This window comes from Oncorhynchus kisutch, linkage group LG24, assembly GCF_002021735.2.
Source record: "Oncorhynchus kisutch isolate 150728-3 linkage group LG24, Okis_V2, whole genome shotgun sequence".
Classification (NCBI taxonomy): Eukaryota; Metazoa; Chordata; class Actinopteri; order Salmoniformes; family Salmonidae; genus Oncorhynchus; species Oncorhynchus kisutch.
The window spans coordinates 24364575-24386141 of NC_034197.2; the positions used below are offsets into that span (position 1 = coordinate 24364575).

The 21567-nt window shown below is 40.9% G+C and overlaps 1 protein-coding gene across 8 annotated transcripts; it reads left to right on the forward strand.

Moving 5' to 3' along the window:
• Positions 1–3: 3 nt before the first annotated feature.
• On the forward strand, positions 4–21555 carry LOC109869401 (poly(rC)-binding protein 2). Of its 8 annotated transcripts, none has more exons than XM_031804020.1 (14): positions 44–208; positions 409–484; positions 1154–1287; positions 1570–1593; positions 2181–2213; positions 2464–2580; positions 3039–3170; positions 3526–3654; positions 3831–3905; positions 7147–7206; positions 18184–18256; positions 18373–18428; positions 20096–20265; positions 20408–21555. In XM_031804020.1, the coding sequence occupies exons 3-14, from the start codon at positions 1219–1221 to the stop codon at positions 20442–20444; spliced, it is 975 nt and encodes a 324-aa protein (XP_031659880.1). In that variant the 5' UTR covers positions 44–208; positions 409–484; positions 1154–1218; the 3' UTR covers positions 20445–21555. The 8 variants fall into 8 exon arrangements, with proteins under 8 accessions (XP_020315111.1, XP_020315114.1, XP_020315112.1 ...); XM_020459521.2 differs by having other exon boundaries at positions 62–208; positions 3526–3657; XM_031804021.1 differs by having other exon boundaries at positions 62–208; positions 3526–3657; positions 7147–7188.
• The last annotated feature ends 12 nt before the right edge of the window (positions 21556–21567 follow it).

Sequence of the window (21567 nt, forward strand, 5' to 3'; positions counted from 1 at the left end):
GGGTGGGTTTAACTCGTTGGGAGGATCGGGTTAAAGTTGAAAGTTGAACCATTTTCCTTTTGTTGTCTTTTGTGTTGAGCAGAAGAGTGGAACCCGATCGAGCAGCAGCGTCTCTTCCCTTTTCCCCGAATCCTTTTAAAATTCCCTCCCGAACCTCTTCCCTTAATACCCTACCCTCCCCCTGAACACATCTCACAGTACGGTTCAGGTAAGGCTGCCCTAACTACTGCATTTTCTTTGGAATGAAGGACAGGGTTAACGGCGCCTGAACGAGTCTCAGGACCTAGGCCGCAACATTCAAAATTGCGGATTATCGTTACACATGCTAGTTTGCTAACATTGTGCTCATTCTGATTTGATTAACGTTAGTTAGCCAGTTAACGTTTGATATCTTACTTTTTTCACTAGTTAATGGTTTTAAAAACAACCTAACGAGAACATGCAGCTTGCACAATATTGATGTATCCACACTACTGTACCCAAGGTATGGATAGTTTCTTATTAATTGATTAATGTAGGTTTTTCAACTCTTAACTAGTTTAGCTAGGTAGCCAATGTCACTGCTAGCCATACTGCTAGCTAGCTAACTCGTTGTCATTTCAAGTAGGCACTTGAAGCTTTGACATTTTATTTTCACTATAGCAAGCATTCTGGTTTATATCCATAAAAAATGCTAGCTAGCAAACGTTACTACTAGCTAGCTACTACAGTAACTTTGTTTTAAAGTGTTTTTTTGTATTTTCCAAGGTGTAAATAAAGGTAGTTGGCTAGGTAACTGTTAGCTAATGTTAGCAAATAAGTCTAGTTAGCGTCGCTACACAGGGCTGTTTCTTCCAGAGTTGTTTTACGTTAGCTAATCAATAGGCCGTTAACTAGCTAGCTACTATTATTATCTGAACCTGTACACTGCAATGTGAACGGAGTCAGTGAATCTTTAGTGTAGTTAAGGAATCAAGTTAATCGACGTGATTCACTTACGAGATGGCATCATCAGACTGGTACTATATCCATCTCATCTGGTCAACACATTCAGCAGCTAGTTATACTCTTTTCAGTTTAACACTCTGTATAGAACAGTAACTAGTTCTGGTTGTTGGTTGCCCTCTGTAACTTAACACGGCCGTTTATCTCTCTGGTCCCTCTTGTCTTGCAGACCTGATACTTTTGACCAGATACTTGACTTCTTGGCCAGTCTAGACTAAAGACACTACAACAGCTATGGACACCAGTGTGGTTGAAGGAGGGCTCAATGTCACCCTTACTATTAGGCTACTTATGCACGGAAAGGTGGGTATGAACAGGAGATGGGTGATAGAGTTATGACCATTACACCATGGTTGTTCCATTCACAAAACTCATTCATTACTGTGAATAGTCAGCATAAACCTAAGCTCTTGCCACTGTCTTTAGTGAGGCACCAGAGACTAGCATAAACCTTGCATACTACATTGGATAACTTGGATATAATGGGGAAAACTAATACAGACAGGTTTCTTTCAATCTTGAGTAAAGCTATTAAGTGAATATGAAAAACAGATGGATTAGTGATATTGCTTTTCTTGTCTGCAGGAGGTTGGAAGCATTATTGGCAAGGTGAGTGTCTTTTTCCTGATGTTTCTCACTGTGTTCGGCTTTGCGCTGTTCAATCATGGCTGTGACTGTTGTGTAAACATCTAGCTGCGTTTAGCAGCGTAGGTATATTTACATACACTAGTGTTGCTCCCCATTGTATGGGTTGCACAAAAACACTCCATAGTGAAGCTAGAAGTTAAACAAAATCCATTTCAACTTACTGTGCCGGTGGGCAGGACAGTTGGTCATTATGAGAGGGGGGATTTCAGACAAAATATTGAAAGTGATGTATTATTAAAAACACTTTCCAACCGTGGGTCTGTTGTAGACTCACTTCACATGTGCAATATGTGGACAAAAAAGTAATAACTTGTGGGGAACTTTTATTTTGACGAGGTAAGCAGAGAGGAATTGGGTCTACAACCGACCCAAGTTTGGAAAGTCAGTTTAGTAATGCATTCTTTTAGATATTTTCTCATTCACCCCGTCATAATCACCAACTGTCCTGCCCACTGGCCCAGTAAATTTGACTGTTTTTGTGCAACCCGATTCAATCGGGAGCAACAGTAGTGTATGTAAATATTGTGGTTCCTGTAATTTTTCTGCAGAAAGGAGAGTCTGTGAAGAAGATGAGAGAGGAGGTGAGTTGTCTGTCATTGCATTGAGGCTGTATAGAAGTGTTGAAAGGAGTTTGAGAGAAGTAGACAATTCTATACATTTTCCATGTCTGATTCTGACTCATGCTTCAGGGTTGACAGATTGCAATTTTAGAACCAAAATCAGGCTGGCACTGACAGCTTTAATTAATGACTGAATTCCTAAATGAAATATATGGAGTCTTAATATTTTAGCATTGTAATAAAGAAACAAGTGACTGTTTGTCTTGTATAGAGTGGTGCTCGTATCAACATCTCAGAAGGGAACTGCCCAGAGAGGATCATCACCCTGGCAGGCCCCACCACCGCCATCTTTAAAGCCTTCTCCATGATCATCGAGAAGCTGGAGGAGGTTCGAATGAATCCTAACTACAGATTTCAAACAGGCCATGTATAACTCCCGAGTGGCGCAGCAGTCTAAGGCACTGCATCTCAGTGCAAGAGGTGTCACTACAGTCCCTGGTTTGAATCCAGGCTGTATCACATCCGGTAGTGTTTGAGAGTCCCATAGGGCTGTGCACAATTGGCCCAGCGTCGTCCGGGTTGGCCCGGGGTAGGCCGTAATTGTAAATAAGAATTTGTTCTTAACTGGCTTGCCTAGTTAAATAAATGTTTCAATCTGACTGGAACTGTATTAAAATGAAATTGTAAAGAAAGAATGCACCCATAACCACACAATTTTGGAGTAAAAATACTAGTAGCAATTTCTGAATTTTCATAGTGAAGATCCTAAAACATCTATACGACCTAGATTCTAGGTCTTTGGACTGACGTCATCCTGACCAGTGTCTACTGTTGTATTCCCAACAGGACATCAGCAGCTCAATGACTAACAGCACGGCCACCAGTAAACCGCCAGTTACCCTGCGCATCGTTGTGCCTGCCAGCCAGTGTGGCTCGCTCATCGGCAAGGGCGGCTGCAAGATCAAGGAAATCAGAGAGGTAAGTACAATACAGCCACACATGAGGCAGTCATCATTACAACTGCGGGTTTCATGAGATATATTCTAAAGAGAAGTATTGACAATTCGAATTTGAATGAACCCTTAGGAAATCCATCCAAAAACCTTTTTTGACCATTTGGCCAGGTAAGTTATGAATGGAAGATTCTTGCCAAACACCTGTCGTTGAATGCTATGATCCAACCTTTACTGACACCAGGGTTATTTTCGCCTAAGAATAATGCATCTTTGGCACTGGGTCACCACATGAAATTTTAATAATATGTTTATTCAAAGAACTAGCTGTAGTAGTATAATTGTCTGAAGATATTTTAAAGAGAACTGTATCTCTGTAGTCGACAGGAGCTCAGGTGCAGGTGGCAGGAGACATGCTACCTAACTCCACGGAGCGGGCCATCACCATTGCAGGGACCCCCCAGCCCATCATCGAGTGTGTCAAGCAGATCTGTGTCGTCATGCTTGAGGTAGTAGTATGGGAACAATGGCGCACTACCCCTTATTTGTCTTGGATTGTCAGGAATGTTACTTAGCTTCCTGATTTGATAACCATTGTTTTTCTACATTTGAAGTGCCTGCAAAATAGCTACAGTGTATGTATAGTTTCCAGTTCCTAATAGTATTTGTTTCTCTCTCTCCTCAGTCTCCGCCTAAGGGTGTAACCATCCCTTACAGGCCCAAACCCTCAGGCTCTCCCGTTATCTTTGCAGGTGGTCAGGTAAATAAACCAACCTAATTAATCAACTAATTAGTCTGTAATTCATGTCAGTTGTTTGTTAATTAAGTTTCCCTTCTAAAATTATAGCATTGTCATTTGTTTTAGGGAAGTTGAATACCACTGCATCTTTAGGACTGTGTTACTACATTTAAGTAGTATAATTCTGCACTGTGCAGATGTCAGCACCATTGCCGATTGGCCAGCGTTTCTATGTTAGAAATCTCCTCAAGTAATTGTAGAGTAGCTGAGCTGACAGATGGGTTGAATGCCAGCTGGAGGGTGCATATGCATTCCCCGCATGACCATATCATTGTTTTGTGTGTAATGTGTTCTTTGTGTGTGTATACAGTGCCTGTCATAAGTATTCACCCCCTTTTGTATTCATTCACATTTTGTTACAAAGTGGGATTAAAATGGATTTCAATTGTCATGTTTTGTCAACGATCTACACAAAATACTCTGTCAAATTGAAGAAAAATTTATATATTTTTTTGATGAATGAAAAATAAGACCCTAATAAACCATGATTTAGATAAGTATTCGCCCCCCTGAGTCAACAATGAATGTTAGAAACACCTTTGGCAGCGATTACAGCTGACTCTTCTTGAGTAAATACTTTGCACACCTGGATTTAGCAATATTTGCCTGTTATTCTTTTCAAAAGCTGTCATTGTTGGGGATCATGGCTGGACAGCAATTTTCCAAGTCTAGTCATATATTTTCAAGTAGATTTAAGTCAGAACTGTAACTTGGCCACTCAAGAACATTTGCTGACTTCTTGATAAGTAACTCTAGTGTAGATTTGACCTTGTGTTGTAGGTTATTGTCCTGCTGAAAGGGGAGTTATTTTCCCAGTGTCTGGTGTAAAGCAGACTGAAGCATGTTTTCCTCTAGGATTTTGGCTCTGCTTAGCTCCTTCCCGGTTATTTTTATCCTGAAACTCCCCAGCCTTTGCTGATGTCAAGCATACCCACAACACTGCAGTGACGTGTTGGATTTGGGTGGAAGGTAGGCTAGCGGTTAGTGTTGGGCCAGTAACTGAAAGGTCGCCGACAAAAATGTGTGCTATTGAGCAAGGCACTTAAGCCTAATTGATGTGTAATGATCATGCTGTTTAATCAGCTTCTTGATATGTCACACTCCAAGCGGGCTGTCATGTGCCTTTTACTGAGGAGTGGCTTCCGTCTGGCCACTCTACCATAAAGGCCTGATTGGTGGAGTGCTGCAGAAATGGTTCTCTTTCTGGAAGGTTCCCCCGTCTCCACAGTGGAGCTCTGTCAGTGACCATCGGGGGTTCTTGGTCACCTCCCTGACCCAATGCCCTTCTCCCCAGATTTCTAATTTTTGCCAGGTGGCCAGCTCTAGGAAGAGTATTGGTGGTTCCAAACTTCTTCCATTTAAGAATGATGGAGGCCACTGTGTTCTTGAGGACCATCAATGCTGCAGAAATGTTTTGGTGCCCTTCACCAAATCTGTGCCTTGACACAATCCTGTCTCGGAGCTCCATGGACAGTTCATTCGACTTGGTTTTTGCTCTGACATGCACTGTCAACTGTGGAAACTTTATATAGACATGTCCAATACATTTAATTTACCACAGGTGGACATCCAATAGTTGTAGAAACATCTCAAGATTGATTAATGGAAATCGGATGCACCTGAGCTCAATTTCGAGTCTTATAGCAAAGGGTCTGTATACTAATGTATGTAAGGTATAACAAAATATATATATATATGTAAATTCTAAAACCCTGTTTTTGCTTTTTCATTATGGGCTATTGTATGTAGATTGCTGAGGGGGAAAAATATTATTTAATCCATTTTAAAATAAATCTGTAACGTAACAATGTGGAAAAGGTCAAGGGGTCTGAATACTTTCCAAATGGAAGGGGTAGTTATTCAACCCCTATTTCATACAGGGTGAGTCCATGTAACTTACGTGATTTGTTAAGTCACATTTTTACTCTTGAACTATACTGAACAAAAATATAAATGCAACAATTGTATTTTTTACAATGTTACAGTTCATTTAAGAAAATCAGTCAATTGAAATGAACGAATTAGGCCCTAATCTATGGATTTCTCATGACTGGGAATACATATATGCATCTGTTAGTCACATATGTCTTAATAAAAAGGTAGGGTGTGGATCAGAAACCAGTCAGGATCTTGTGACCATTTGCCTTATGCAGCTCAACACATCTCCTTCGCATAAAGTTGATACTTACGACATAATGCATTATAATGTTGAAACATCAGGTGATGGTTGCGGCTGAATGGCATGACAATGCGCCTCAGGATCTAGGCACGGTATCTGTGTGCCATCAATAAAATGCAATTGTTGATTGTCCGTAGCTTATGCCTGCCTGCCTGCCCATACCATAACCCCACTGCCACCATGGGGCACTCTGTTCACAGCGTTGACATCAGCAAACCGCTCACCCACAAGACGGCATAGACTTGGTCTGCGGTTATGAGGCTGGTTGGACGTGCTGCCAAATTCTCTAAATCGACGGAGGCGGTAGTTGCCAAGTTCCATTGGCAGCAGCTCTGGTGGACATTCATGCAGTTAGCATGCCAATTGCACGGTCCCTCAGAACTTGAGACATCTGTGGCGTTGTGTGACAACTATACATTTTAGTGGCCTTTTATTGAACCCAGCACAAGGTGCACCTGTGTAATTATGCTGTTTAATCGGCTTCTTGATTTGCCACACCTGTCAGGTTGATGGATAGTCTTGGCAATGGAGAAATGCTCACTAACAAGGGTGTAAAGAAATTTGTGAGCACCATTTGCAAGAAATATTTTTGTGTGAATGGAAAGTTTCTGGGCTCTTTCATTATTATGAAACATGGGACCAACACTTCATGTTTCGCTGATATTTTAGTTCACTATATTTAGAAATGCCTAAATTACTATTTTAGTTATTATATTTTTTATTGTTAAAGATTTCTCTTCACTTTAACATTATGGAATACTTTATGCAGTTAAATGACCAATTACAATAAAGCATTTTTAAGAAAATAAATCCATGGGGGAGTGACTACTTATGATGTGTGTTGATGTATGAATTACCCCATAACATTTTTCTCATTCCAGACATCCAAGGTCATAGGTCCCCAGTGTACTACAGCCTATATATTTGCGTGTTTGTCTGTACATTCACTTGGTGTGTATGCATGTGCATGCACTTTGTTTCTGTTTCCGTTGCGCCCTCCTAAGTGCTATTCTCTCATTGCAGGCATACGCTGTCCAAGGACAGCACGCCATTCCACAGCCTGACGTAAGTGAAGGTCATTCTGTAAGTGAGCCCATATATCTACACATACAGTCAACCCTCCTGGGTAGCCATGGCATCCACCCTCTATTACATGCTGTACTTTTTGTCCCTCCCCCCTAAGCACCCAAGTTCCATTTTGTGTTTCAATTGTTGCACTGCAATGATGCAATGCTAAGGCCTAATTGTAGTTCTAACACAGTTGGCTGTTTCAATGACTTTGTTGCCGTGTGTATTGTTTAGTTTCTCTGCACACCAATTATGTTTGATAGGAATTCTGAATTTAGGCTTTGACTCATTGGCTTTATTGTGATCCTATGCTAGTCTTCTACTGTCAATCAATCCATTGTGTTGAGTTGCTGCATGTATGGTAATTATAAAAAATTGACAGCACATAGTAAAGTAATTGCTCAGAAGCCCCGCATTCTGGCCTCCTGAGTGGTGCAGTGGTTTAAGGCACTGCTTCGCAGTGCTTGAGGTGTCACTACAGAACCGGGTTCGTTCACTGGCCGTGACCAGGAGTCCAATAGGGCGGCGCACAATTGGCCCAGCGTCGCCGGGGTTAGGGGAGGGTTTGTCCAGGGGGACTTTACTTGGTTCGTCGCGTTCTAGCGACTCCTTGAGGCGGCCGGGCGCCTGCAAGCTGACTTCCGATCGTAGTTGAACGATGTTTCCTCTGACACATTGGTACAGCTGGTTTCCAGGTTAAACGGGTGGGTGTTAAGGAGCGTGGTTTGGCGGGTCATGTTTCAGAGGATGCATGACTCTACCTTCGATAATTGGATCACAATTGGAGAGAATTAAATTAAAGAGGCCAACATTCTATAATATGTAGGATGCATGATATTTCAGCCTATGGTATCGGCTGACAATGGCCTAAAATCCTTCCAGTATCAGACGATAATTTCATAGCCAAAGTTTTCTGCAGATATTTCGTAGTGTTAAATCTTCGGCAATAATTTATCGGTGTTGACAGATTTTTTTTTTTTTTACATTTATTTTGTAGGTATTTTATTAGGATCCTCATTAGCTGTTGCAAAAGCATCAGCTACTCTTCCTGGTGTCCACACAAAACATGTCATAATACAGAACATTAATGGACAGAACAGCATCAATTTAAAAAAAGGCACTCGTAGCCTACATCAATACATACACACAAACGATCTAGGTCAAATAGGGGAGAGGCGTTGCGTTATGTTTGTTTTTTTAAATCCAGGTTTGCTGTTCATTTTAACATTATGAAATAGAACAGAGTTCCATGCAATAATGGATCTATATAATACTGTACACTTTCTTGAATTTGTTATGGATTTGGGGACTGTGAAAATACCCCACCAGACATGCCACCAGGGATAAGTGTGTACCGTATGTCAGAGCTTTGTGTATGTTGACTATGCAATCAATTTGGGATTTAATCAATCAATTAAACTTATTTAAAGCCCTTTTTTACATCAGCAGATGACTCAAAGTGCTATACAGAAACTAGGGATGCACGATATATCGGTGAACATATCGTAATCAGCCGACATTAGCTAAAAATGCCAATATCGGTATCTGCCGATGTCTAGTTTAACGACCGATGTGCAAAACGATGTCAAAGCTTACGTGCATACCTATATAACGAAGATACATGATGTAATGACGCCACGTAAAATGTTGCACTATACGTGCAACACAGCATTCCTAAACTAGCCCACAATGTCTGCTGTGTGGATCAAGCAGTCAACAAGTCAAAATTTTAGCGAGACAACTCCAAGGCAATCCATTAAAGCCAAGATAATGGAATTCATTACCCTTGACAATCAACCGTTCTCTGTTGTGGCTGATGTTGGCTTTCGCCGACTGGTCGAGCACCGGTTAACACTACCAAGTGTGCTATTTTTCCGATGTTACACAGTAATCGTGTCACTGCTATTAGATTCACGACATACATACTATGGAACGCTAGCCAGCTACTTTTTATTTATTTATTTATTTATTTATTTTACCTTTATTTAACCAGGTAGGCAAGTTGAGAACAAGTTCTCATTTACAATTGCGACCTGGCCAAGATAAAGCAAAGCAGTTCGACAGATAAAACGACACAGAGTTACACATGGAGTAAAAACAAACATACAGTCAATAATGCAGTATAAACAAGTCTATATACAATGTGAGCAAATGAGGTGAGAAGGGAGGTAAAGGCAAAAAAGGCCATGATGGCAAAGTAAATACAATATAGCAAGTAAAATACTGGAATGGTAGTTTTGCAATGGAAGAATGTGCAAAGTAGAAATAAAAAAATAAAATAAATAAGGAATAACCCTGTTGCCCAAAGCTAACTTTATAAGTAGCCAGGTAGCTTCATCTGGCTAGTGAGGCTCAACCGGAGCGGGTAATGTGTTGTGAAGCTAGCCACAATAAGGATTAGGCACAATCGTGGAATTTACGGTTTGCCTTCAAATTTAAAGTATGTCATTGAGTGATGCAAATTAATACAAATAGTAGAATTATGCTATACTTTTATTTTGAAGGCTAACCGCAAAGTCCACTATTGTGGCTAGCTTCACATTGATGGGTCTGACCACCATTAATCAAATAAGAACTCTCTTATACATTAGGGTTATTTTAGATGACACCTAGCTATAGTAAGCTAGCTAATTATAGCTACTGAAACAGGTTATTTGACGTGTATCATTTTTGACACTCAAAGACCCAAACGGCGTTCCATAGAAATCCTGGTTGAGAATGAAACGACTGGACAAATGAACAAAACAGCACAGCAAGTAAGTGAAATAAATACGTTTTGATTAAGTTTTATTGGTAACGGGGACATGGGTAAATGCCAACAAAATAACTTTTTTTGTGTGTAACCTTTTTTTAACTAGGTAAGTCAGTTAAGAACACATTCTTATTTACAATGACGGCCCGAACAATGCTGGGCCAATTGTGCGCCACCCTATGGGACTCCCAATCGCGGCCGGATGTTGTTATTATTACAGTCTAGACTAGTGATGCCTCTTACCCTGAGATACAGTGCCTTAGACCGCTGTGTCTGTGTGTAACTATTTACCTGTACTAGAATGCTTAAAAGGCTGCTAAAATTTGAAATATCGGTTATCGGTATCAGGGTTTTTTTGTCAAGGAAAATATTGGATATTGGCCAAAAAATGTCATATCAGTGCATCACTAACAGAAACCCAGCCTAAAACCCCAAACAGCAAGCAAAGCAGATGTAGAAGCATGGTGGCTAGGAAAAACTCCCTAGAAAGGCAGGAACCTAGGAAGAAACCTAGAGGAACCAGGCTCTGAGGGGTGGGCAGTCCACTTCTGGCTGTGCCGGGTGGAGATTAGAACAGTACATGGCCACAGTGTTCAAACATTCATAGATGACCAGCAGGGTCAAATAATAATAATCACAGTGGTTGTAGAGGGTGCAACAGATCAGCAACTCCGGAGTAAATGTCAGTTGGGTTTTCATAGCCGATCATTGAGTTAGAGATAGCAGGTGCGGTAAAAAGAGAGTTGAAAACAGCAGGTCCAGGATAAGGTAGCACGTCCTGTGTACAGGTCAGGGTTCCATAGCCGCAGGCAGAACAGTTGACACTGGAGCAGCAGTACGACAAGGTGGACTGGGGACAGCAAGGAGTCATCAGGCAAGGTGGTCCTGAGGCATGGTCCTAGGGCTCAGGTCCTCTGAGAGAAGAGCGAGAATTAGAGGAAACATACTTAAATTTACACATGACACCGGATAAGGCAGGAGAAATACTCCAGATATAACAGACTGACCCTAGCCTCCCGACACAAACTATTGCAGCATAATTACTGGAGGCTGAGACCGGAGGGGTCGGGAGGCAGGATATAACCCCGCCCACTTTGCCGAAACACAGCCCCCACACCACTAGAGGGATATCTTCAGCCACCAACTTACAAGGAAGAGTATAGACCACGAAGATCTCCCCCACGGCACGAACCTGAGGGGGGTGCCAACCCTGACGGGAAGATCACGTCAGAGGCTCAACCCACTCAAGTGACGCACCTCTGCTGGGGACGGCATGGGTGAGCACCAGTAAGTCAGTGACTCAGCCCCCGTAATAGGGTTATAGGCAGAGAATCCCAGTGGAGAGAGGGGAATTGGCCAGGCAGAGACAGCAAGGGTGGTTCGTTGCTCCAGTGTCTTTCTGTTCACTTTCATACCCCTGGCTCAGACTACACTCAATCATAGGACCCTGAAGAGATGAGTCTTCAATAAAGGGCTCTATAGGAGAAAGCCCTGCCTCCAGCTGTTTGCTTAGAAATTCTAGGGACAATAAGGAGGCCTGCATCTTGTGACCGTAGCATAGGGGTAGGTACGTACGGCAAGACCTAATCGGAAACATGGATAGGAGCAAGCCCATGTAATGCTTTGTAGGTTAGCAGTAAAACCTTGAAATCGGCGCTAGGGAAACTAGTGTAGAGAGGCTAGCGCTGGAGTAATATGATCACATTTTTTGCTTCTAGTCATGTTTATTTAGTGCTTTATCCGGGTAGCTGGAAAGTAGAGCATTGCAGTAGTATAATCTAGAAGTGACAAAAGCATGGATTAATTTTTCGGCATAATTTTTGGACAAAGTTTCTGATTTTTGCAATGTTACGTAGATGGAAAAAAGCTGTCCTTGATATGTTCGTCAAAAGCGAGATCAGGGTTCCGACACACCGAGGTCCTTTACAGTTTTATTTGAGACAACTGTACAACCATCAAGATTGTCAGATCCAACAGAAGATCTCTTTTGTTTCTTGGGACCTAGAACTAGCATCTCTGTTTTGTCCGAGTTTATAAGTAAAACATTTGTCGCCATCCACTTCCTTATGTCTGAAACACAGGCTTCCAGGGAGGGCAATTTTGGGACTTCGCCATGTTTCATTGAAATGTACACCTGTGTATGGTCCTCATAGCAGTGAAAGTTAACATTGTTTCCGAATGGCATCACCCAGAGGTAAAAAAAAATATATATATATATATATATATATATATATATATATATATATATATATATAGTGAAAACAAGAGGTCCTAAAACTGAAACCTTGAGGAACACCGACATTTTATAGTTGAATTGTCAGAGGACAAACCATCCAGAGACAAACTGATATCTTTCCGACAGATAAAATCTAAACCATGCCAGAACTTGTCCGTGTAGACCAATTTGGGTTTCCAATCTCTCCAAAAGAATGTGGTGCTCGATAGTATCAAAAGCAAGTACAGTCTCAGTGCTATGATGGGGTCTAAAAACAGACTGAAGCATTTTGTATACATTGTTAGTCTTCAGGAAGGCAGTGAGTTGCTGTGCAACAGCTTTTTTTTTTTTTTTTAATGAGCGCAATGGGAGATTTGATATAAATTAAAAATTTTGTACATTTTCTTTTTTTTTGCCAAAGTTTTTAAAAATATATATTTTCTGGTTCAAGGTTTGGCTTTTTCAAGAGAGGCTTTATTACTGCCACTTTTTAGTGAGTTTGGTACACATCCAGTGGATGGGGAGCTGTTTTATGTTCAACATATGAGGGCAAAGAACAGGAAGCAGCTCTTTAGTGAGTTTAGTTGGAGTAGGGTCCAGTATGCAGCATGATGGTTTAGAGGCCATGACTATTTTCATCAATGTGTCAAGAGATATACTACTGTATTAAGAAACTTGAGTGTCTCCCTTGAGCCTAGGTCCTGGCAGTGTTGTGCAGACTCCGGACAACTGAGCTTTGGAAAAATATGCAGATTTAAAGAGGAGTCCGTAATTTGCTTTCTAATGAGCATGATCTTTTCGTCAAAGAACTTTATGAATTTATCGCTGCTGAAGTGAAAGCTATCCTCTCTTGGGGAATGCTGCTTTTTAGTTAGCTTTGCAACAGTATCAAAAATAAATGTATGATTGTTCTTATTCTCCTAAATTAAGTTGGAAAAATAATGATCGAGCAGCAGTGAGGGCTCTTCCATACTGCACGGTACTGTCTTTCCAATCTAATCAGAAGACTTAGTTTGGTGTAGCTCCATTTCCGTTCCAATTTTCTTGAAGCATGCTTCAGGGCTCGGGTATTTTCTGTATACCAGGGAGCTAGTTTCTTATGACAAATGTTTTATGGGTGTGACTGCATCTAGAGTATTATGGAAGGTTAAATTAAGTTCCTCAGATGGTTAACCGATTGTTGTACTCTGATGTCCTTGGGTAGGTGGAGGGAGTTTGGAAGGGCATCTAGGAATCTTTGAGTTGTCTAAGATTTTATAGCACGGCTTTTGATGATCCTTGGTTGGCGTCTGAGCAGATTATTTGTTGTGATTGCAAACGTAAGAAATTGGTGGTCCGCTAGTCTAGGATTATGAGGAAAAACATTTAGATCCACAACATTTATTCCACGGGACAAAACTAGGTCCACAGTATGACTGGCATGGAGTAGGTCCGGAGACATGTTGGACAAAACTCACTTAGTCGATGATGGCTCCGAAAGCCTTTTGGAGTGGGTCTGTGGACTTTTCCATGTGAATATTAAAGTCACCAAAAATTTGAATATTATCTGCCATGACGACAAGGTCCGATTAGGATCTCAGTGAGGAACGCTGTATACGGCCCAGGAGGCCTGTAAACAGTAGCTATAAAAAGTGATTGAGTAGGCTGCATAGATTTCATGACTAGAAGCTCAAAGACGTTCCCCCCCCCCCCCCCTTTTTTTTATGTGTGAATTGAAATTTGGAATCGTAAATGTTAGCAACACCTCTGCCTTTGCGGATAGGTGGGAGATATGGTCACTATTGTAACCAGGAGAAGAGGCCTCATTTAACACAGTAAATTCATCAGGCTTAAGCCATGTTTCAGTCAGGCCAATCACATCAAGATTGTTAATAGTTAATTGACTATAACTGCCTTGGAAGTGAGGGATCTAACATTAAGTACCCCTATTTTGAGATGTGAGAGATCACAATTTCTTTCAATAAAGACAGGAATTGAGGTCTTTATTCCAGTGAGATTGCTAAAACGAACACTGCCATGTTTAGTTTTGCCCAACCTAGATCGAGGCACTGACACAGTCTCAATGGGGATAGTTGAGCTGACTACACTGACTGTGCTAGTGGTAGACTCCACTAAGCTGGCAGGCTGGCTAGCTCATTGTGAAGTTAGAGCCCTGTCTAGGTTCATAGATAAGATGAGAGCACACATCCAGCTTGGATGGGGTCCGTCACTCCTCAGCGGGCCAGGCTTGGTCCTGAGTTCCAGAAAGAGGGAGAATTTGTAGATGATTGGCTCTTTTGAGAGGGGCAGAAAACTGTTTTCAACCAGCGATTGAGTTGAGACTGCTGGAGAGCTCATCACTCTCCACAAACTGGGAGGGGGCCAGAGACAATTACTCGATCTCAACATCTTTTTAGCTGATTTACAAACTGAGGCAATGTTGCCCTTGGTGACCTTCAGACGGTTTCATCCTAACTTCGTTGGTGCCGATGTGGATAACAATATTCCTATACTCTCTACACTCGCCAGTTTTAGCCTTTAGCCAGCACCATCTTCAGATTAGCCTTAATGTCGGTAGCCCTGACCCCTGATAAGCAGTGTATGATCGCTGGATAATTATTTTGAAGTCTAATACTGCGGGTAATGGCGTCCCCAATGACTAAGGTTTTCAATTTGTCAGAGCTAATGGTGGAAGGCTTCGGTGTCTCAGACCCCGTAATGGGTGGAGGAGAGACCAGAGAACGCTGCTTAATGGCGAGAACTGATTGATCATTCCTACAGCATTTCCTTCCAGAAGCCATGAGAAAATTTCCCGGCTGCAGGGACTGTGCGAGGGGATTTATACTACTATCTGTACTTAGCTTCGGCTGGTGGAGGTCCTGTAGAACCATGCCAAGATAAAGCATCCAGGTAAAAATAAAAAGTTTAGCCGGGGAGGGGGGGATATAAAACGGTAATAAATAAAAAAGTAAAGTTGGCAGGTAGCAAAGTAACACTGGCAACAAAACACACAGCAGCACGTAAACAAGTCCACAAGTTGTGACAGGAAATGACGTCGGCAGTCTCTTTTTATATAGTTTCTTATTAACATAAGTGATGCAGTCAGTCTCCTCCTCTTAGCCAAAAATATAAAAGAGTAGAGGGCCTAAAGAGCTGCCCTGCAGTACGCCACACTTTACGTGTTTGACATTAGAGAAGCTTCCATTAAAGAAAACCCTTTGAGATCTATTAGATTGCCATATCGTGGATTTAGCGCGGAGGTTGAAAAGCCATAACACAAGTTTTCTCAACAGGTTATGGTCAATATCAAAGCTGCACTGAAATCTAACAGTACAGCTCCAACAATCTTAGTATCAGTTTCTTTCAACCAATCATGAGTCATTTGTGTCAGTGCAGTTCATCTTAAGTGCCCTTCTCTATAAGCATGCTAAAAGTTTGATAATTTGTTTAGAGAAATATCATTGTATTTGGTCAACAACAAAAAAAATCCAAGAGCTGGCAGCATGCTGATAGGTCTGCTGTTAGAACCAGTGAAGGCCCTTTACCAATCTTGAGCAGAATTACTTTGGCTTCCCTCCAGGCCTGAGGACAAAGACATTCCTCTAGGCTCAGATTAAAAATATGACAGATGGGAGTGGCTATAGAGTCCGCTAACATCATCTGTAGCTTTCCACCGGAGTTGTCCATTTTTCTTTTACCTTTTATTTTACTAGGCAAGTCAGTTAAGAACAAATTCTTATTTTCAATGACGGCCTAGGAACAGTGGGTTAACTTGCCTGTTCAGGGGCAGAACGACAGATTTGTACCTTGTCAGCTCGGGGATTTGAACTTGCAACCTTTCGGTTACTAGTCCAAAGCTCTAACCACTAGGCTACCCTGCTGCCTCAATGCCAGGATTGATCGATTATTGTCATTATTGATTGATGATAACACACAAAAATCTCTCTCCCAAATTAACTTGATAAAATTCACACTTGCTATGTTAAAAAAAAAAAATGTTATGCATGAATACGATGGCTCACTGTTCATTGTTGCCATTTCCTGCATAAGTTTGCCCACTTTGCCAATTAAATAATTATTCAAATAATTGGTAAACATCAAATGGTTTTGTGTTGAATAAGCCATCTGATTCTATGAAAGATGTTTCTGCACATAATTTCATTTTGAAGTACTCAAGTTTTTTCCATCCTTTATATCATTGATATTGGATTCATAATATTTTTTTTTCTTTTTGTTGAGTTTAGTCATGTGATTTCTCAATTTGATTTAAGTCTGCCAGTCAGATGTGCAGCCAGACTTATTAGCCACTCCTTTTGCCCCATCTCTTTCAACCATACAGTTTTTAAATTCCTCATCATTCCATGGCGCCTTAACAGTTCTAACAGTCCGTTTCTTAACAGGTGCATGTTTATCAATAATTGAAAGGATGAATTTCTGAAATTGCTTAAGTGCAGTGTATGGATGCTCCTTATTAATCACATCAGACCAACAAATATAACATCCACATGAGTCACAGCAAAATATTTTGTAAGATCTCTTATACTAGATTTTAGGCCCAGCTTTTGGAACTTTGGCTTTCCTGGATATAGCCACTATATTGTGATCTCTGCATCCAATGGGTACGAATAGCGCAGTATTAGCAAATAATGTGATCGATACATGTGGATGAGCTTGTTCCTGTAGTGTTTAAACACCCTGGTAGGTTGATTTAATAACATGAGCCAGATTACAGGCTCTGGTTTGACAGCTTGATGAAAACCATTCAATATTCAGGTCCCCAAGAAAGTAGACCTCTGTTTACATCACATACACTATCAACCATTTCATACATATTATTTAGATACTGACTTAGCACTTGGTGGCCTATAGAAACACCCCCAAAGAAAAGGCTTTAGATGTGGTTGCAGGTTCATTTGGCACAACTTCAATAACACAAGATAAGATCTTCTCTAAGCATTACAGAGATGTGTTGCTGGATATATTCAGAGCCATCTCTCCCAAAAGCATTCCTGTCTCTTCTATAGATGTTATATCCTTGTATTGCTACTGCTGTATCTTCAAATTAATCATCTAAGTAAGTCAGTAATTGCTAATATATGGCTCTTATCTGACTTTAGCAAGTTATTGATTTCATGAACATCGTTTCTGAGGCTATATATATCAATATGTGCTATTTTCAGCTTTTCTCTGGGTAGCTTATCAGAGAGACATAATATGGAAAATAGCAAACAAAGATAAACAATATACATTCAGCAGTCCATTAATCAATTGTGTGTGTGCTGTGGGGTTGATGCTACAAACCCATAGGCTTAGCTCTCATGCCTTCCAGGCTTTTGGGAGGGTAGATAATGAGCCTGTCATAGTGGATGTAACCAATGTCCCCACGTGCTCTGGCAGCTTTCATGGTTGGGATCAGTTCTTTCCTCTTCTGGCATACAGCTTCAGGATAGTCCTTGTTGAGGAAGATGTACGTTCCTCGAGTTCTTGGCTCTTTCCAGAACCGCTACCTTGTCCTTGAACCTTAGGAACTTGACCACTATCCTGGTCCTGTCACCTGGGTAGGTGGTGGGTTTTCCAGCTTCACCTCAATCTTCCTGTGGTCCATCTTCAATTTCTCCAAGATAATTTCCCTCACTTTGTCCTCATATTCCGTCCAGGTCTCATGTAGAGGTTCTGCAATTCCGTCCACAACTAGTTAAATAAAGGTTTAAATTATATATATATTTTTTTTTAAAGCTGTCATCAATGCAAAGGGTGGATACTTTGAAGAATCTCTTAAATATATTTTGATTTAACACTTTGATACTACATGATTCCATATGTTATTTCATAGTTTTGATGTATTCACTTATTCTACAATGTACACACGTTTTTATTTTTACAATTTTCTACAATCTTTTGGTGTGTGTGTGTGTGTGTGTATATATATTTGTGCTGATCATAGCCCTCTGTCTCCTGACTTATGATGTCTGTCTGTCTCCTTTCACCCCCCCCCCCCTCCATCTCTTTCCATCTTTCGCTCTTCCTTCCATCTCTCTCTCCAAAGCTTACCAAACTCCACCAGCTGGCCATGCAGCAGAGCCCTTTCCCCATCGCTCCCAACAACCAGGGTTTCCAAGGTAGGTCACAGAGGAAGGATGGAGACAGGAAGCATTTGATTGACATGTTATTTGTTTATACGGTGCATTGTGTGCAAAGTTTGCTTTGTAGGTACTGAGTGTTTTTCTCTCTTTAGCTGGGATGGATTCTTCTGCACAAACTAGTTCCCATGAGCTGACCATTCCAAATGATGTAAGTGTCCCCATCCACCCTTGAATTCTCTCACCTGTTCTCGTTACTTCAGCTGAAGTTTAATGTAAATAATTCAGCCATTTGGTTGGTCTATTTGTCTAATATACTGGTCTGATCTGTGTTCTTAGCAGAAACATATTTAAATCGAACTTCCATTTAGTGTGTTCGGGAGGTAGTCAGACCCCTTTGACTTTTTCCATATTTTGTTACATTACACCCTTATTCTAAAATTTATTAAATCATTTTTCCCCCTCAATCTCCACACAATACCTCACAATGATGGAGAGAACCAGGTTTTTAGAAATGTTGGCAAATTCATTCAAAAGAAAAAACATTACTTATTTACATAACTATTTGGACCCTTTGCTATGAGACTTGAAATTGAGCTCCGGTGCATCCTGTTTCCATTGATCATCCTTGATGTTTCTACGACTTGATTGGAGTCCACCTGTGGTAAATTAAATTGATTGGACATGATTTGGAGAGGCACACACCTGTCTATATAATATCCTTGACAGTTGACAGTGTATGTCAGAGCAAAGACCAAGCCATGAGGTCTAAGGAATTGTCCGTAGAGCTCCGAGACAGGATTGTGTCGAAGCACAGGTCCGGGGAAAATGTACCAAAAAATGTCTGCAGCATTGAATGTCCCCAAGAACACAATGGCCTCCATCATTCTTAAATGGAAGAAGTTTGGAACCACCAAGAACCCGATGGTCACTCTGACAGAGCTCCAGAGTTTCTCTGTGGAGATGGGAGAACCATCCAGAAGAGCCCAATCTCTACAGCACTCCACCAATCAGGCCTTTTATGTTTGAGTGGCCAGACGGAAGCCACACTTTAGTAAAAGGCACATCACAGCCTGCTTGGAGTTTGCCAAAAGGCACCTAAGGACTGACCATGAGAAACAAGATTATCTGGTCTGATGAAACCAAGATTGAACTCTTTGGCCTGACTGCCAAGCATCACATCTGGAGGAAACCTGGCACCATCCCTATGGTGAAGCACAGTGTTGGCAGCATCATGCTGTGGGGATGTTTTTCACCGGCATGGACTGGGAGACTAGTCAGGATCGAAGCGAAGATGAATGACGCAAAGTACAGAGAACCTTGATGAAAACCTGCTCAGGACCTCAGACAACGACAATGACCCTGAGCACACAGCCAAGACAACACAGGAGTGGCTTTGGGACAAGTCTCTGAATGTCGTTAAGTGGCCCGGACTTGAACCCGATCTAACATCTCTGTAGAGGCCAGAAATGGGTGTGCAGTGACGCTCCCCATCCAGCCTGACAGAGCTTGAGAGGATCTGCAGAGAATGGGATAAACTCCCAAAATACATGTGTGCCAAGCTTGAAGCGTTATACCCAAGAAGACTTGAGGCGGTAATTGCTGCCAAAGGTGCTTCAACAAATTACTGAGTAAAGGGTCTGAATACTTATGTACATGTGATATTTCCGTGTTTCATTTTTTTGAAAAATAAATTTGCAAGAATTTCAAAAAAACCTGATGTGTGTGGATCAATGAGAAAATAGATTAAGGTTTTAACATATCAAAATGTGGAAAAAGTCAAGGGGTCTGAATACTTTCTGAATGCACTGCATCTCTTGAAGTGGTTGAAATGTCTTGTATTCTCTGACTCGCTCCCTCTTCCCTTCCTTGCCTCAGTTGATTGGCTGCATCATTGGCCGTCAGGGGGCTAAGATCAATGAGATCCGTCAGATGTCTGGGGCTCAGATCAAGATCGCCAACCAAGTGGAGGGCTCCACTGACAGGCAGGTTACCATCACCGGCTCCCCTGCCGGCATCAGCCTGGCTGAGTACCTGATCAATGCCAGGTAAGGGACGACACACTGGAATTACTGATATGTCATGGTTCAAAATAAGAGGACTAGACTAGTATGACTGGGAAATGAAAGCAGCTTGTATACAAATGTTCGTTTTTTGTTTTGATTCACCTCGTTTGTTGTGTTGCTGTAGGCTCTCCTCTGAAGCTACTGGACTGGCAGCCAACTGACACGGAGGATCTTCATCAGCACCTGACGTAACCCCCCCCCTGCTTTTTTACAGAGTCCCTCACTGAAGTTAATGCAAAAACCAAGTATTTTCAACTTACTGTTTTCTCTTTTCCTTTGGTTAAACACCTACATACTCAGTTGTAATTACATCAATGTATTTTATTTATTTATGTTTTTAAATTCCCTTTGCAAATAGTTATTTTGAAAGATATTTTGTCTTTGGTAATTTTTTGATGTTCTGTTTTGAAATGGGAGAAATCTGAAAAAGCATAATATTTTGTCAGATTTTTCTTACAAAATGTTTTTAAAAAGAATACCCAATAATAACATACTAGATGGACTGTTTTTTCCCCTGCATTTGATTCATTTTTATCTGTATTTATTTTTTATTTAATACACACCAGTCCTCGTGTTAGAATTCACTGATATTTGACATTCTTTAAAGCTGAACTTCCAGAATGAGGCATTGTGGGCAATGGGTATACGTGGGGTGTAAATGATGTACTCTTTAAAAAAAAAAAAAAAATGTAATGAAAGAAAATGTCAGAAAATAATTGAAACGTCTCTAAAGTGGGACTATGAGGAGAATTTAACTGAATTCTGTGTCACCTCTTATTTACTGTATAATTATTTTGTCATTCCTGTTTCCATCCTCTTTTTTTTTTTATCTGGACATTTGAGTGTTGTGTACTGGATTCTGATAGGGTTGGGTGGGTGGGGCATGGTAACCCAGAGACAATGGGCTGGAGGGATGGATTTATTTTCTCAGAAATTACTAAAATAATAATGATAATAACATTGGAATATTTGTTTTAAATAGAGAAAATATTTTTTTTAACTGCGGTGGGCTAGGGGCAAAATTCCCCAAAAAGACTTGTGGGTCTTTATATGATCAGACTTGAGGTATTAATTTAAAATAACTAGAAGGGAGATTATATAACTAACACTAGTTTCCTCCTTTGCCTGGGTCAGATTTTTATTTTGTATTATTCTTTGCAGGATGAAGAAACATGTTTTTGTGCACGTTTTCAAACTATTGTAGATTTGGGTGCAACTGAATTGTTGAACTTAAATACAGAAATAAAAATATGTGAAACGCTTAAACTACCACTGGCTGTAAGC

Excerpts from the sequence above, each read along its gene's own strand:
- LOC109869401 (XM_020459520.2), top strand. The coding sequence starts at position 1,219 with ATGGACACCAGTGTGGTTGAAGGAGGGCTCAATGTCACCCTTACTATT. Across the intron at positions 7,207-18,183 it reads ACGTAAGTGAAGGTCATTCT|CTTACCAAACTCCACCAGCT; the intron begins GTAAGTGAGCCC and ends CTCTCTCCAAAG. Across the intron at positions 20,266-20,407 it reads GAGTACCTGATCAATGCCAG|GCTCTCCTCTGAAGCTACTG; the intron begins GTAAGGGACGAC and ends GTGTTGCTGTAG.